This window comes from Peromyscus leucopus, chromosome 7 (genome assembly GCF_004664715.2).
Source record: "Peromyscus leucopus breed LL Stock chromosome 7, UCI_PerLeu_2.1, whole genome shotgun sequence".
Taxonomy (NCBI): Eukaryota; Metazoa; Chordata; class Mammalia; order Rodentia; family Cricetidae; genus Peromyscus; species Peromyscus leucopus.
The window spans coordinates 83060585-83077937 of NC_051069.1; the positions used below are offsets into that span (position 1 = coordinate 83060585).

Here is a 17353-nt window from a genome sequence, read left to right on the forward strand (position 1 = left end):
CACTTGGATTCTCCATACACAGTGAATTACACAATAGAAACCAGACATTAGCACTCCTCCATTACTACCATGTGGTGACATGCTGGGATTCCACAGCACACCGGGCAGCATGGTGATTGGTTGTTAAAAGCAAGGAAGTGTTGATGTTCGCCAAGGAGGAAGAACTGGAGGTGCCACTGTCTTGAACACCTCCCTCTCCTTTCTCCCTTCCTCTCCTCCCTCTTTTTTCTCCTCCACTCCCTCCCTCTCTCTTCTCCCCCTCCTTCCCTCCCTCTTTTCCTTTCTTCCTTTTTTCCCCTTAACATATCCAAATACCATAGTTAACAGGCCTAGAATTTTCCTTTTGATTATTTTAGTTGGAAGGTCTACTCTGTGACTAACAATTAGAGAAAACCAGAGAATCATGTGCTGGATCTGTGCTTCTCAATTTAAGAAATAGTCCCGAGAAGTCACATCTGTCCATCCTTAGCACATGGGAGGCTCTGGCGGGAAAGGAGAAACCTGAATGGGTGAAGGTAGGGGTCTGCACTTACCCTTTTGAATCTGAAAAATATTGATGTGGGGAACTGAACTGCTTTATTATCAACCTACAGTTTGCCAGTTACACAGTCTAAGAAATCATGCTGAAAACAGGAGGCACATAGAGTCTACATATCAGCATCTTGCTTTCAGATTTGACCTCTGTGGAAGATCACTTCCCAAAATGAATCATCTACAGAGAATGATGAAACCACCTTCTGGAGTTTGAAAAGAGACGAGGCTGCTTTAAGAGAGAAACAGGAAGTTGTAACTAGAAGCCCTCTGAATGCTAAGCCATCGCTAGTGAAGTAGCAACAAAGTAGCAGCGTTTATCCTGAAATCCCGTGGCTGACAGTCCACGCTAGGCAAACCTGCTCAAAGTGCTCATCCCTCACCCAGGGATTTTTCTGAGCATCACGTTCGAGCGGAGAATGGCGGGGCAGCTTCGGCTTACGTCAGGGAAGGATGAAGATCATTTTCAGCACCAGGGAGCAGTGGAGCTGCTTGCCTTCAATTTTTTGCTCATCCTTACCATTTTAACAATCTGGTTATTTAAAAATCATCGATTCCGCTTCTTGCATGAGACTGGAGGCGCGATGGTGTATGGTGAGTGTGTAAATGGTGGGATTCATGTGAAACTTGTTGCCTGGGCGTAAATAGACACTTGTGCTCAGATGGCGAAGTACCGAAAGTGAGGAGAAGATGCTGACTGAGGTGTCCTTAGCTTGATGGGAGGTGCTGCGATGTTCTGAATGCTAGCCTCTTTCTAGAGGAGCGGCAGAAATTCGCCTGGCCGCAGAGCGGCTGTCACAGTCCTGCTCTGAGGCAGCACATTGTGTGAGTCTGTTGACAGCTGGAGTCCTTTGTCATGCAGGGGGTCGTGGAGCTCTGGTCCTGAAGAGCAGCCTCTTCCTAGGCAGCCAGAGGAGCGTGCAAACTTAACCAAAATCACTTCAGATTCCCTGGAGGAAATACTCTTCCAATTATTTTCAAGAAGAAATACTTGTAGAAACAGATCTCACCCCTGTTACGGGAATCATTGTGTCCAAATCCTTTTTCATCATATGAACCCTGTTTTAGCTTCTGATAATAAAAAGTGTTAAACCAAGACTTTCCTATGCAGTACTGTCTAATGCTTAGCCTGAGTTCATGTGATCTTGTTTATGATACTTATTTGTGCTCTCACACACTTTCTCCTGCTTCTGCTTTTTTTTTTTTTTTTTTTTTTTTTTAACTTTTAGACAGGGTCTCACTCTGTGGCCAAGGCTGGCCTGGAACCCACTAGGCTGGCCTCATACAATGATCCTCCTGCCCCAGTCTCCTGAGTGTTGGAGTAGTAGGCATAAGTAACCACACCCGACTCTTTAAACCATGCGGAAAAGTGTTAGTTTAAGATTTAACCTCCCAAAGTGATGTTCTTTCTATGCAAGTTACCATGTCATCCATCCTTTTTGGAAAGTTTAATTAAATGTGATTATGTAGTCTATACAGACTAGACTGGATTACCTAGTTTTTTAAGGTAAGATACAAGGCACCAGTACTGAACTGATACCGAGACAATTGTTGCACTACCAACTGCCTTCACTACCCTATCCCACCTAGGAAAAAATAACAACTTTGAACACAATGCTAACAGCCAAAGGGCTGCCATAATGCATAGTGAAGGACATACTTTTTGGCTCACCCTTATTTCAGTAGTCTTGAGGCCCTTTGATATGTCTAAGGTCCAGGGGACAAGATGAGGGCACATTTTCTGTGCTAAGCATGTGACATCCTGATGTTAAGTATGTACTGCCCTGAAGTGAAGTATGAGAAATCCTATCCTTAACTAGATCCCCTGCGAGACATCTGAGCTACAGGACAGACATTTAAGGCCAAGCAGTGCAGTTTGTTTTCAGGCAGCCAGTTCAGAGTGGAGTTCAGTTCCTTTGTGCTGAGAGTCACACAGCACCCAGCAAACTTTTCGGGGGTGGGGGTGGAACTCAGAAGAGACATGCCTAAACAGAAGGGCACTGCACAGTGCTTTCAGAGGCAGAGCCCCAGCCATGAGTCATTCTCCTTTTCTCCGTAATGGATTTACCAGGATCTTTCTCTGTCTTGGGTAATAAATAATCAAAAAGATACAGGATGTAATCTGAGAAGCCAGAAACAATGTCATCCTTAGCATCACGTCCAAGGGCTGTCCATACCTTAGTGATGTAACACAGGTTTAAGATTAAGTCCTTATTAGAGGAAAGATTACCCCACAGCCTTAAACTTGCTTGAATTATAACTATTGTTGCCAATTTCCTTCTTTACTGTAGGTAGATTGTTTTATAAAAGTAGTTAAAGTTTGATTGAATTAATTTCTGATTAAATTTTGGCTAATAAGCAGGCATGGAGGTCCTCCCCAAGCTGAACAGCCAGGTGTCATGGTCCTCCCGGTGTGTGTTCATACATTTCAAGCTGTTAATGAGGTTTTTGTCCAGGCTAGACTCTGAAAATAATTCATCAGGATGGCCTTCACATTCTTATTCCAGGATAATCAAAATGCTATACCTGAAGCACTTCATACTTTCTGTCAGGGGTAGGTACAATGAAATAGTCAAACTAAAACCCAGGGAAAAGAGGAACTCTAAGAAATATTTCTTAATAGTAAGTGGGAGAGAACCCCAAATGCATTAGTTGCATAGTCTTTTAAATGAATATGGAATTCATACAGTGGGAAGGGACCTCAGCAAACAGAAGCCCCATTTTACAGAGGAAGTAGGGCTTATGGAGGTCATGGTATTAGTTTGCTGTTGAGCTGGGGTTCAGCATGACTTTTAACTAAGGATGCTGAGATAGTAATAGGTAAATTTCTTCAGTGATATTCCAGGGAGTGTGTGTGTGTGTGTGTGTGTGTGTGTGTGTGTGTGTGTGTGTGTGCGCGCAGGCAGAGGGTGAGTGGGTAGTGGAGAAATACAGTAAAACAAGCACCAAATATATGCTCCTGGTGTAAGCACTTTAAGGACTGGCCATATAGTTTCTTTTCTAGCAGGTCTGACAAACTGAAATTCCAGAGTACACCCTTTCTCCAATCTGGGGATGTAAGTCATTGTTCCTATGGGAGTCCGGTGAGATGCATAGTGAAGACCAATGGGAAAGGAAGACAAACTTAGATGTTTTAATTTTCTTGTTTTACAGTAGTCTGCAGCAGCCCCCCACTCCACCCCTAACAGGCTTGCCACCTTAAAGTAGACTGCAACAATTCTCTCTACCCTCCAGGCTTGCCACAAGGCGCCTTGGAGAGTGGCCTTTTTCTTCAGGCTTATCGGTGAATTAGGCTAGCAACCCCCACTTTTCTGGCTATACCATCTTGCCATCATCAACTGATTGAACAACTTGCCGTTTGCCCTTCTGCTGAGACTGGCATTTTCTTCAAGGTACCACATTCCCTGTCCCTTTCTGCAGGCATTCTGGTGACCTGTGCTAAATGTCCCTTAGAAGATTCAATAGAGGTTGATACATTTAATCAGTGTACTTGGGAATCCAATTAAAAAAAAATCCTAGGGATCAGAGGCTCAGAAAATGAAGTTAGAGGATAAACAAGGGGCAATGTGACCAAGCAGAATGTTGAACAGTTCTTTCGTAATTATTGTTAGAAACAATTTTCAAGTTGTTAACCTTAAAATATCATATGCAGGGTTATAGGGGCCAAGACATTTCCTCTGTGTTGATTGGAAATAAAACTGAAGATATAAATACAAGTAATTGCTTATATGAAAAAAAGGTCTCCTTTCATTATTATGGGTCATGGGATGCTTTTAAAAATTAGCGGCGTCATTGTGGCAATATTTTTGCCTCACCAGGCATGGTGAAGGGTAATTGTCGCTCATGACATTCTATGGCTCTGGTTGTTTCAAAATGGAAGAATAAGGAACAGTAATAATCATTTAAACTGCACTAAAAGTCAGAATGAGTGTTAATGGTCAAAATATTGATTGGTAGCAGCTGGAACACTTAGCGCTGCTTACTCAGGGCCTAGCGTCATCTCCTCAGTGCTCATAAGAGAGCACTGGCTCCTTGGTCCCTGATAGCATTAAAGAGTCCATTGTATCTCCCTGGGGGCTGCCACATCTCACAGGCCATTTGTAATGCCATACCTTTGAGGGTTGGAATTTAAGACTAGGGACAAAACAATTTGAACATCTTAGAGTTCTATCTTTGGTTTTCACCATCATCCAATTAGAGACTCTCCTGAATCCATGTAGAAATTTCTTCATCATTTAGTAGGAACCAAAGAAATTCCAAGTCTCTATACTTAGACTTTTGAGTTCCTCAAAAGCCCTGTCATAGTCAGATGTTTTCTGATCCCTTAAGAGTATTCTTAACTAAGTTTAATAGAGCAATTTAATTTAATCATTAGCTAGGGTTTTTTGTTTGTTTTGTTTTGTTTTTCAGGTTTAAAGAAACTATAGTCACAAAACTGTCTTTCTCCAACTCTTACGTAGGCATTGATTTCATTCCAGCCCTTCTCAGAGGTTCCGGGCTGAAACTGGATGGCTGGCATGATGTGTCTCCACCTTACTGGTCCAGTTTTGCTTTGATACAGCTCAACCTGTGCCCCCCACAGCCAAACCCACACGCTCATCCCCACTCTCCCCTCTGCCCCAGCCTGAGTGGTCCTTCTTAGGCACTGTGCCTGTTGAAACCTGGCAAACTCCATAGAGAAAGCACCCAGGCTCTCTGTGAGGTTCAGTGCTCTTAAGGCTGATTTTTTCCCCTCTCTCAGTGGTGGGATGTATTGTTTTGTTATGTGACTTAATTTCTGGTCTGATTTTTCTCATCTGTGAAATAAGGAGGACATGAACTCCTTTCTAGCTTCAAAATTTCTCCAAAATTCAGACCCAGACACACTTGAGTCAGCTGTCTTGGAGCGACTTCCGTTAAACCCAGTAGCTTTCTTTGTGGAATCAAATAGTCAATCATGACATCTAGCCCTTTCTCCTAGACACGATTTTACTTAGTAGCATTGGTTTATCACTCATAGTTCTCGCAGGCCTGCTTTGATCTTTAATTTGGTGCTCAGTGAATCTTACTGATTTTTCTACTGGAATCCCTCACTAGGAAGGGACCCCATCAGAGCACTTAGGGATGGCTGTGTGCATCTCTGTAGGTCCCATTATCACTAAATCAGAGTGCCTCTGCCTTAACCTGAAGGATCTGCAGGCTAGGTAGTTAGGATCAAGATTCTCCCCTATGCTATAAAAACCTTGATTTTTGTGCCCAAGGTTTTCCACACTGTATGGTGTTGGCTAAATTAAATAAGAAGAAGAACTGAATCAAAAACATTTTTTTTTCTACATAAGATGTTGTATTGGGGCATACTGGTACACACCTGTAATCCCAGCACTTGGGAGGCAGAGGCAGAAGGATCAACGCAAGTTTCATTTCAAATCACTCTTGCATAGTAAGTTACAGGCCAGTGAAGGCTGTGAGTTAGACTCTGTTTCAAAAACTAGAAGGAAGAGGCAGGCGGATCTCTATGAGTTTGAGGCCAGCCTAGTCTACAGAGTGAGTTCCAGGACAGGCTCAAAAGCTATACAGAGAAACCACACACACACACACACACACACACACACACACACACACACACACACACAACCTAGAGGTGAGGGATTTTTTTTTTTAAAGTAAAATAACCTCTGTATCCTAAATAAGCCTGTGTATTGTGCTGTAGTCCTGAGCCTTCAGAGTTGTATAGCTTTGGCCTGGCTGCCCTGGTGCCTCTTTATCACTCCTCTCAGGTCGGAAGGGCTACTGATGCTGTACACCACGAGAGGGGGGTTATTACTCAAACTATTTATGAGCTATTATCTAGAGTCTAATTGAACTAAACTCATAGGATTAGTGACAGGGAATATTAACCTTTGTTATCTCAAAACGTTGATATATAATAAAAACTAGCTAACAACAAATAGAATGTATCATGTAAAAATTTATAGCTGTAAGGACTTTGCACATATTAACCCATTTAATCCTCACAGCAGTCATTTTTAGATAGGGAATCTGGGACAACAGAGAATCAAGTAACTTGCCCAAAGTCACACAAGTACTTAAGGCCAGGTGTGGGACTCAAAGCTTGCCAATTTGGTTCTATATGGCTTCCAGGTATCACAAATGTGTGTGCCTGCGTTTTCATGTGTGTGTGTGTGTGTCTGTGTGTGTGTGTGTGTGTGTGTGTGTGTGTGTATGTGTATGCTCAGTCGCTCATGCATATGCACACATAAATGCATAAAGAAGAGATTATTGCTTTCCAGCTACAGATGAGGAATCCAATACTCAGAGGCACAGGGTAACTGGTCATTGCAGGGCTGTGTTTCCAACTCAGGACTATAATGTCAGTGCTCCGTGCCCCAAGTATTCACTCTAGAATACCTGCTGTTGTTTACAAAAGGTTTATTCTGTTCCAGACAATGGTACCTGTGCTGGCTAGTTTTCTGTCAATTTGACACAAGCTAAAGTCATCTGAAAGGAGAGAACCTCAATGCAGAAAATGCCTCCTTAAGATCATGCTGAAGGCAAGCTTGTATAGTATTATCTTAATTAGTGATTGATGGGGAAGGACCCAGCCCACTGTGGGTGGTACATCCGTGGGCAGGTTGGTCCTGGGTTCTATAAGAAGACAGGCTGAACAAGTCATGGGAAGCAAGCCAGTAAGCGGCACCCCTCTGTGGCCTCTGCTTCAGTTCCTGCTCCAGGTTCCTGTTCTAGGTTCCTGCTCTGTTTGAGTTCCTGTCCTGGCTTCCTTCAATGATGAACAGCAATATGGAAATGTAAGTCAAATAAATCTGAACTCCCCAAGTTGTTTTGGTCATGTTTTTTCATCACAGCAATGGAAACCCTAAGACAGTACCTTTGGAAGTTTGCAAAATAAATATAAGGAAGCCAGAGAATTAGAAAATGTACATGCTATACAGAGTTGGAGGGAACATTTTTGAGTGTGGTCTCAGATTTGGGTCACCATTGTGTTCTTATCAGAGTATGCCCATTCAGTCAATGGGGAATCGTTGTGGTCAGTGGCAGTTCAGTTCCTTTATTACCTGAAGCCTCAGAAATGGTAGTGTCCAGAGCAAAAAGTCCAATGTAGCCCAGTGGATGCAATACTGTGACATCACATTCATGCTAAGTAGCTGGAGCTGAAGTATTCCAGGGAAAGTGATATTGCTGCCTGGAAACACCTGCCCACACCCCCTGGGGAAGCTGCCTTGCCAATTGCCTTGTTTGGGTTTTAAATACCTGTGGATGTCAGAATGTGTGTGGTGGATGTTTTATATAGCCCGAGAAAGGAAAGTGGATTTATGTGAATCATTAAAAAAAAAAAAAAAAAAAAATGAGCTTTCACCATATGTTAGTTGGACTGGATTTAATTTTTGCAAGAGTCTGGAAGATGATGACTTTTATTTCAGGGGTCTCAGAACCCTGAAAGCTTCATGCTGAGTTGACACTGTTGATCTTGGTAGAATTCCAAGGCTGTAGTCTCAATTCTATTGGCTATTGATGGGAACTACTGTCTCTGCTGTCTTATACAGTGCTTCTAACAGCCTGGGCCCTGCCCTAATAGCATCATTCACTAAAGAACAATGACCAAAAGCAGGTGGATATGATCAAAAACTCTGGGCTGTGGCCCAACAATGTGTCTACAACCTTCTAGGTGGCTCCCATGTGTTCACACTCCAGTGCTTCACTAGGAACAGCATTCAACAGGCAGTTGCCGATTTCATTTTCTACCATCTTTTCCACCCAATCAGGAAGAAAACCATCTCCCTTCTTGGAAGCTCCTTTCACTGTCCCCAACATTATGCTACTAGGAAAAATGATTGATTGCTTTGTAAAACTGTGAAGTAAGAAACCACTGTTCAGCCATTATGTATCTAGTTGGACCCTCTTGTCTACAGGTCTGCTGACAGCCTCTTAGGGATGCTAAGGAAGGATGTTGGCTACAAAAAGCTGGTGCCTGAAGTAGTTTCCAGGGAAAAGTAATCTATAATACACGTTAGAAATCCCCAAACCCAGTGAAATATGTGTGTTGTGTTACAGATGTGTATGTACACATGCATGTTGTGTGTTATGTGTATGCTTACATGTGTGCATGGCATATTAAGTATTATCTAATGTGTACCAAGGGTGGGTGGTGGGTATGAGGTATCTTACTCTGGATAGAATATGATGGTTGGACTTGTGCCATTTTTCATGGGACTCCTCCACACAAATATTTTGAAGTTGTCCCAAGGTGGACAACTTGATGGAAGGCTCTCCATCCGGGTGTATATGGGGGTGCTCAGGCTGGGAGGTAGCACACTCTAGTCCTGAAATCATTATGAAACATTTTTCCCCACCAGGAAAGTTTGTAGTGAAGAGCGTGAAGCAATGAATTATGTCCCTTTTAGCAACACCCACACTCAGCTTTCAAATTTAGGTTGGTGGGGGCGGGGCTGGAGAAAAAAAACAAAAGCCTTAAATAACAGGCAGCATTGTATATATAGATATCTTACTTTTCCTTTTAGCCCTGACTAAATGCATGTTTAAACCAAATTACTAAACAGGAACTTGTTGGGAAATGCATTTGGACACTGACACCCAAATCTTTGTCATCTCTTTCAACCAGTGTGAGTACCAAGACTTTGAAAATGGATAACTATAAAATAAGAAGTTAAAAGTATCAGAGATGCAGTTAAACTCCAATATGTGTAAATGTCTGCTGGTTGGCTTTCTTAGAGCATCATGCTCTTTCCTTCCTTGTGGCCCTTACTGGTCACCCCCACGGCCGGATTGCCCATTCATTTATGCATGACCCTCCATGGCGGCTGTGTGTTTCCTCTTTTCCATAGACTAAACCCGTGCACATCCTTACATGCCTGGGGGAGACTTCCTCCAGTATTGTGAGGACTGGGCTAGTTTATCTTTCCTTTAAACTCCTCGGAGTTTAAGATTCCCTGGGACTTGGCACGTTATATTTTGAATAGAGTGTTAAGACGTGTTCAGGGCTGGGGAGGATGCACCCCAGTATCAGTGCTTGCCTGGCACGTACAGGACCTGGGTTCTATTCAGCAACAAGTGAACAGAAACCCTGACCCCTGACTCCCCTCTTCTTCTCTCCCCTCCTCTCCTCCCTGTCTCTCAAACTCTTCTATGAAGCTCCCTGGCAGGGTTCCCTTCACTTATTCCAGAGCTACTTGTCAGCAAGGGGGGAAAAGAAGGTGCCTGGAGCTGAGGATGAAGTCAGTTTACCCTGAGCACTTGGCTGTGTGGGGAGGGATGGGCAGCTGAAAACAGACAAACAGGGCATCCCCTGTGTGGGGGTTGTATGTTTGCAATATCAGCTACTGGTGATGGGCTGGCAGGAGGAGCGTGAACTTGAGACCCTGTCACGACACAAACAAATAGGACTTTGTGATGTGAAGGTAGAGAGAGAGAGCAAAAACTAGTTAGTTAGTTAGTTAGTTAGTTAGTTAGTTAGTTAGTTACTTTGTTTGTTTTTACCACGCATGTCAGGTTGAAATGGTTAGGGATTCACCTACTTGGTTTAGAGAAGGGGCAATGTCGCCACTCAGCACATGGAGCATCAACTCCAGAACTCAGCTGTCCTGTATTATGTATTACTCTTCACGTACTCGCTGCCCGTGCCCATGGCTTCCAAGATCTTGCAAACTCCATGGAGCACCTGAGTGACTGCTTGCAGTAGTCCACAGAACTCACACCCACAGCTGGGCTGCCTGTGCCCTTCATCTCCAGGGAAGCAGCATTCGTTCAAAACTGAGGCCCAGGGGAGCTGGAGTTGTGCTTCGCCCTGCTGTGGGGCACAACACGTGACCATATAAACACAAAAGAGACGGGGATACGTCTGTATGTTGAAGACCATTCTGCCATCTGCTGCCATTTAGGATTTGTAAAAGTATTAAAGTCTCATCCACATTTCTCTAAGCAAAGCCCTGTCAGCAGAACATTTCTGTACCATATTGAATAACTGTCGTCAGCAGGATGCAGAGGACTTGACTGTAGAATGAGGTTTATAGTGGGACACTTATAGTACCTTATTCTTAGAGGACGTTAGCATACCAGAATTGTGCGGGACGAAAAGGCCAGTAGGCTGCTGGCATAGTCTAATGTTTCTTGGGGGATAAAATCATTTTGTATTTCTTTCTTTCTAGCTTACACAAGCCTCAGAACATGTCCTACATGTAAGATGGCATGCAAGTAGAATAAAGTGGACAATGAAATAAGAGAGACTCCAGATGGCACGGCTGATGTTTTTGAATGCTCCTTGATGGGAGCATCCCTGAAGCTCTTTCCATTTTCTGCTCTCCTCCCCGACCCTCCATCTTTCTATCCATCTCTCTCTATCTCTATATCTCCATATCTCTGGTTGTTTGTTTGACACACAGTCTCATATAGCCTAGTCTTGCCTTGATTTTCCTACCTCCGTCTCTCAAGTGCTGGGATAACAGGTACACGCGACCACACATCACTTCCTCATTCCCTTCATGCTCTGACGTGGTGTAGCTGCCTGCCAGACATCAGCTAGATGACAATTGTATAGAAAGCCCTTAAGGACAGGGACATCACAGCATTTGTTGAGGTGCTCATTCTCTGTGACACTTGAAAATCCCTGGGACTGGCGGACTACATAGCAGATCCTCTTCTTCTTGACTTCAAGGGAGTTTATGCACAAAAAAAAAAAAAAAAAAAAAAAAAATCCAACTGCAAATCTGCCTAAAGTATTTGTCTTTCCTGGAGGAAAGGGGATGAATCATAGCACAGAGCCTCTGCCTTAAACGGTCTCATTGTGTACTAGAATTCTGCAAAGCAACACTGAGTAATGTGGGCTACCATGAGTCTGACTCCCGATGCTGTGTGGCTCACACCACGTGAGCTGTACTCAGGTGAGGGAGATCTGTATACCAGGGCATATGTTTGCCAAGGTGAGGCCAAGCGCCTTTTTCGAGTACCGGGTGCTCTGCGAATCGAGCTCTGTAAGGGGATTGTGTGAAGCTGAAGGAAGTCAGAGTTCCTCTCCCTACCCTGCGTGTTCAGACATTCAGAGTGAAAGAAGCCCCAATGCTTCTTAGGTAGAGACTGCCTGGAAAGGTGATGGCAGCTCCTGTGGAAGGAGTGGGTCTCGGAGAGTGCTCCGAGTGCTGGCGCAGATCTAGGTTGTGGCTGTGAGCATGTGTTCTGGGAGGTGGTCCTGTACTGAGTCAGGATAGCTTCTTTGAATGTCTGATTTTCTTGTTTTCCCACGGAAGTGGTGCTTTTGCGTTCTGCAGCTACGGTGGCCAGTCTTCTGTTCATCGGTGATATGGTGACTGGCACTTCCTGAAACAATCCCTTCTACTCAGACTTGTCTTCCTCTTGCAGCCCTCCTGGAGCTCTCGTCTACTCCTGTGTAATCTTGCCAGGGCAGCGTGTGTGCCCATTCACCGCTCCATCTTTGTGTCAGCATATGCCCAGAGCACTGAGTTTACCTGTGAAAAACTGTGGGAGGCTGTGTGGGAGCAGCGTCTGGCCTCTGACAAGCAAGGATTGTCCAGCTGCTGTTCCTGCAGCATGGCTGTGCTAGCCTCGGTGCCTCTGGAAACTGCCAAGATTTGATTTCTCCAAACGCTTGGGATTTGGCGCAAACTAGGGCCAGAACCTTTTGGCTCATGTGTTAAGTTGGCTCCTATAAGAAGGAAGTGCTGGAAGAGATTAGCTCTAGAAAATAATTCACTATGAGAAGCTTCTTTGAGAGAAAATGGGGACTCCGGGATAGATGTCTGTCTTTGATGTTGAACCAACATTTTTGGAGAAAGGAAAAGAAAAGAGCTTGTGCAGGGGACCCTTAGCCTACACTGCAGCTCTAGGAAAGGTCTGTCAAAATTATGGAGTGATTATACCTATCTATGGCTGTCCTTCAGAGGAGCACCTGGCTCCTTGCCTTTACAGACTTGCTAGGCTCAGACATGGGCTGTGCACAGGGTATAGGATGCCTCAGCATAAGCGTGGTGATAGATGCTGGGGCACAAGATGCTAAGTCCATGCCCACTGCCCTCCTCTCAAGAGAGCCACATTTTCATGGCTAATACATCTGCTTATTTCTTGCTGCAAATGCCTCCACTTACTTCAGGGTGTTTCTTGTTGACATCCGAGACCCAAGTTGGTGCAGGACCAGGCAGGATCATTTAGTTTTTGAGGCCATATATGAATTTAACCACACCAATGAGTAGGTGTTTGCTGTTGTGACAAGGACTTGCTTTCTATACTTGGGAAATGACTACAGGCAGACACTTTTTGTTCATTTCTTGCTACCACATTGAGAGCATTTTCCAAAATTTAGTAGCTTACCTACCGGGAGTTTAAAATGACATTTATTCAGGTTCTTCCATTGAGACCCCTGCAATTCTGCAAATTCTGTTTTGTGTTTCCTTTAGTTTTGCGCCATGGCACCAGCTGGCTCACTTTTAGGGGATGAGTCGACAGAGTGTTGTTCTTCCACAGGGCACCTACAAAGCGTGAGGTGTGGGTGATGTATCCTCTGCCCCTCTGTAGGTTATCATAAGCGTTCAGTACTATGCCTGGAAGGTTCCCACTGTTCTGTGGCAGATCATGTATTCAGTGATGGTCAGTGAGCTGGTGAGACTTCATTGTTGTGCTGAAATAGCCAAGACTATAGCAAAGACAGGGTTGATTTGAGTCCATGGTTTCCGAGACTTCAGTCTAGCTGCTTGGTCCCATCCCTGTGGCCTGTGGTGATAAAGAACATGATGGAAGTAGGGCCATAGTGCCTAGAGCTCTTACTTTATGGCAGAAACAGAGAGAGACAGGAAGGAGCTGGGACAAGGTATAGTCTTTGGGATTCCCCCAGTGGCCTCAAGGATTGAACCCAGCAGCTAAGGACAAACTTTCAACATATACACCTTTAGGGAGACCCTTTATGTCTAAACCATAATGTTTAAGTGTCTTCTCTTGTTTGTGAAGATTGTGTGCAGTGTTTTCATTATGAAAGAGCAGGTTATACTGAAGGAACTGTAAGTGAGATTTTAAAAATTCATCGAAGAAGTTTGTCAGCTTGCTTTTTTTCTTACCCTTCTATCAGTTCTCCACATTGTTGTCCCAGTGGTAATTCTTATACAAAAATCAAATTATTTTACTATCTTACCTAAAATCTTTCATTAGTTCTCATTACCACTGAACGGAAATATCAGAGATGCCTTTTGATCTCCTCTCTCTTTCTCTCTCTCCCCTCCCTCCCTCTCTCCTTCTCCTCTCCTCTGCCTCATATATTCTTTCTACACCACTACTGGCTTCCTAAAAGCATAAGCTCTCCAAAGTCCCTTTACACTGGGACATTGTCCTAATGAGGTGATTACTAGTGATTGTGAACACAGAAACACCAAGGTATTAGCAATTTATACAACAAAAGTTAAGTTTTCCCTCATAGCAGCCCAATGCAGGCGCTCCTGACACACACACACACACACACACACACACACACACACACACACACACACACTCCTGGATTCTCAGGGAGCCAGGCTCCTTCTAACCAGTAACATTGTCTGTCTTTAGAGGCTTGGATTTCTCCCCATTCAGCCAATAAAGGAGGGAAAGAAGAGAGAGAATTCACTGGATGTTCTCCGCCCCAGCCCAGAAGTGAAACATACCACTTTTGCGTACATGTTATTGATGAGATCTGGCCAGAGACAAAGCGGCCAGGAAACAGGCCCTGGCTGAGCAAGCACCTCCCACCAGCAGTTGTACTGAGAGAGCATAGATCCGGATACACTTTCTGCTGACTGTGATTCCCACGGCTACCCAGATGTGCAGCCCAGATCCTGCTCATTGTCTGATCAGCTCCTCAAGATAAGACTCCTGTGAGCCTTCAGCTTCTCCTCGGGCTTTGCATTGTTCAGTGCCTCTTTCTACAGCAGCGTGCTTCCCAGCTCAGCTACCCTGGGAGACGTCACACTGTGTTAGAATTTTCTGCTTATGAGTCTTCAACTTACACAAACTCAAGACCTTCCAGGCCCCAAACTATATTTTTATTTTAGACCTATAGATTATGTTGAACAAAATATCTAATGCAAAATATCTCACTGGAAATATGGAATTTTTTTCAATAAGATGGTGGATTCCTGCAGTCTCAACACTTAGGAGACAGAGGCAGGAGGATCAGGAATTCAAATCCACCCTTGGCTACATAGTGAGACTGAGGCTAGCCTAGACTACATGTGACCCTGTCTAAAAATTAAAAAAATGAAACAACAAAGATGAAAAGACATGTTACTAGATTATAGGTTTCACAAGCAAGGGGCAAAACCCCCAAAAATCAAGATTCAAAGAATAAAGTTGGATTATTTCTCTCAAAACACATACATCAATCCAAATTTTAAATCAAGGACTAAAGCTCTTGCCTCCATTTTTTGCTGATATATTTATATTTAAGAAGTTCATAGCAATCTTACTGCCATGAATGTCCTAATAGATTTTAGAAGCTTAGAAGTCAAGAATCGGCCCCTTGTCTAAAGGATGCTGTGTCATGAAGATACATGTGACTATGGGCAAGCAAAACTAGAAATTGTTTGAAAGGTTAAGAAAAGGTACCTTGTTGACTGGCAGGAAGTACAGAATTTGGTAGCTGGAGAAGAAGCTGCTTGATGTCACTCAGGAGGAAGCTCAGAGATGTCACTCAGGAGCCAAAGTCCATCCAAAGTACCTTGGACCTGTGTGTGTCCTTGGACCAAATCCTCTTTGGGTTGGTCTCAGATACCTGTCAGTAAAAACGGAGAAACTATTGCTTTGTCATGCCCCCAGGAAGAGAACAGGCCACCTCTCCCGCTGGGCTTGAGATATAAATGAATCATGTCAGTGAGAAGGGACAGTTCTCCACAAGACAGACCCTCCCCTAGGGATCCAACTCCTCAATAACAGGTTATTCGATGTTGATCACAGAGTAAAGTTTCTTTTGAATACTTTGAATGGAGAGGAGAGGTGGGTACTTCCTCTCCAAATTTGGGAAGGAAAAAACCATGGGAATATATTCTGAGTATTCAGATAATAGTGTCCATGACTTATTCCAATAACACATCCCAACGAATTAGTATCTGTGAGTGAACAGTTTTCAGACCAAGCAATGGCCTTGTGTTTCTTCATGTCAGTTCTATTGGTTCCAAATCAAACGTTTGGGTCATTCAATTATGGGAGATTTAGGTTTCCTTCTTCCAGAACAATTATTTGTTGTTCATTTTAGGTCTCATAATGGGATTAATTTTACGATATGCCACAGCCCCAACCGATATTGAGAGTGGAACCGTCTATGAATGTGGGAAATTGTCGTTCAGCCCATCAACTCTGCTGATCAACATCACTGACCAGGTTTACGAATATAAGTACAAGAGAGAAATCAGCCAGCACAATATCAGTCCCCACCAAGGCAACGCCATACTGGAGAAGGTAAGGACCCTGTCCGCACATGTAGCTTCATTTTCCATAATTGATGGCACCATATATAAGGTTCTCTATATAAGATATATACCTACTCACCTGTCCTTTTCAACACTGTAACACTGGGGCATTTAGTTGACTATATAAACACAGTTGTCAGTATTTTTCATAAAGTTTGGGGAAAGATGTTAATATAATTCTCCAGCAAGCCAGAGCTGTATTTAATTCCCTTTAAAGATAAAATCTTTCAGCTATTTTTCCTCTCTTAAGATGAATCCCACTGTTCATGAGTGTGATTTTAGTGTTATACATGTTACCAGCTGGGAATTTGGTTCAAACCTCCCCAGGCCAAAGAGGAAATAGAGAGGAATGGAACTGTTTCCATCTGTGAACTTTGATCTTTGGATGGCCTTTGGTGCCAATATAAGGCACTGGTTGCTGGTTAGCTGCTTATAAATACACTAACCTAGAGTCTACCCAAGAAATCTTCACCATGGTTGTTTAAGGAATTTTTGGTTAAAAATTGCAAAATGATTCATTTTTTTTATGATTCATATTTTTAAAAACTAATTTCAAGCTTGAGATGCAGTTCAGTGATAGGACACTTGTCTGGCATGTATGAAATTCTGGGCTTGAGTTCCAGCAAAATACACACACACAAAGAGAGAGAGAGAGAGAGAGAGAGAGAGAGAGAGAGAGAGAGAGAGAGAGAGAGAGATTGTATTGCACATTTATGATAGCTTAGCTACTTTGGCCACTAGCAAGAAACCATGCTCCTACTGCATACACTTAGGATGAGTAGTTAGCTTCAACTATCCTTTGTGGTACTTTGTGTGTTGAACACCACCCATGAGATGGTGAGTTCTTGTTATCGATGTGCATGTGTGGTAGGAGCCAGAAGCTTGCAGAAGTTATTTCAGAGTCTTTGGGTCAGAAGTGAGCACTCTCTGATTGGATGGTAATACATTTTTATCACCTTCATTGCATACAGACTTAATTTTCTTATTATAACGTATTTCCATGTGGTTGTAAAGCACGCCTTTAATCCCAGCACTCAGGAAGCAGGGGCAGGTAGATCCTTGAGTTCGAGAATAGCCTGGTCTACAAAGTGAGTTTCAGGGCAGCCAGGGCTACACAGAGAAATTCTGTTTCAAAAACAAACAAAAAGCCAAGAACAACAAAAACATACATTTTGGGCAAAAAAGAGGGGAGAGGAGCTGGAAAGATGGCTCAGTGGTTAAGGGTGCTTGGTGCTCTTCGAGAGGACCCAAGTTAGAGTCCCAATTAGATGGCTCACAACTGCTTTTAAATCAAGCTTCAGAAACCCAGACACTCTTCTGGTTCTGTCACACACACACACACACACACACACACACACACACACACACAC

The 17353-nt window shown here is 43.5% G+C and overlaps 1 protein-coding gene across 1 annotated transcript in view; it reads left to right on the forward strand.

The window, feature by feature from the left end:
* Positions 1-313: 313 nt before the first annotated feature.
* The window catches only part of Slc9a9 (solute carrier family 9 member A9), a 551705-nt gene continuing 534665 nt past the window's right edge, over positions 314-17353 (forward strand). The window contains exons 1-2 of the mRNA XM_028865996.2: positions 314-1125; positions 15770-15972. Coding sequence (XP_028721829.1) covers positions 951-1125; positions 15770-15972 — 378 coding nt within the window. The 5' untranslated portion in view covers positions 314-950. The remainder of the gene's footprint in view (positions 1126-15769; positions 15973-17353) is intronic.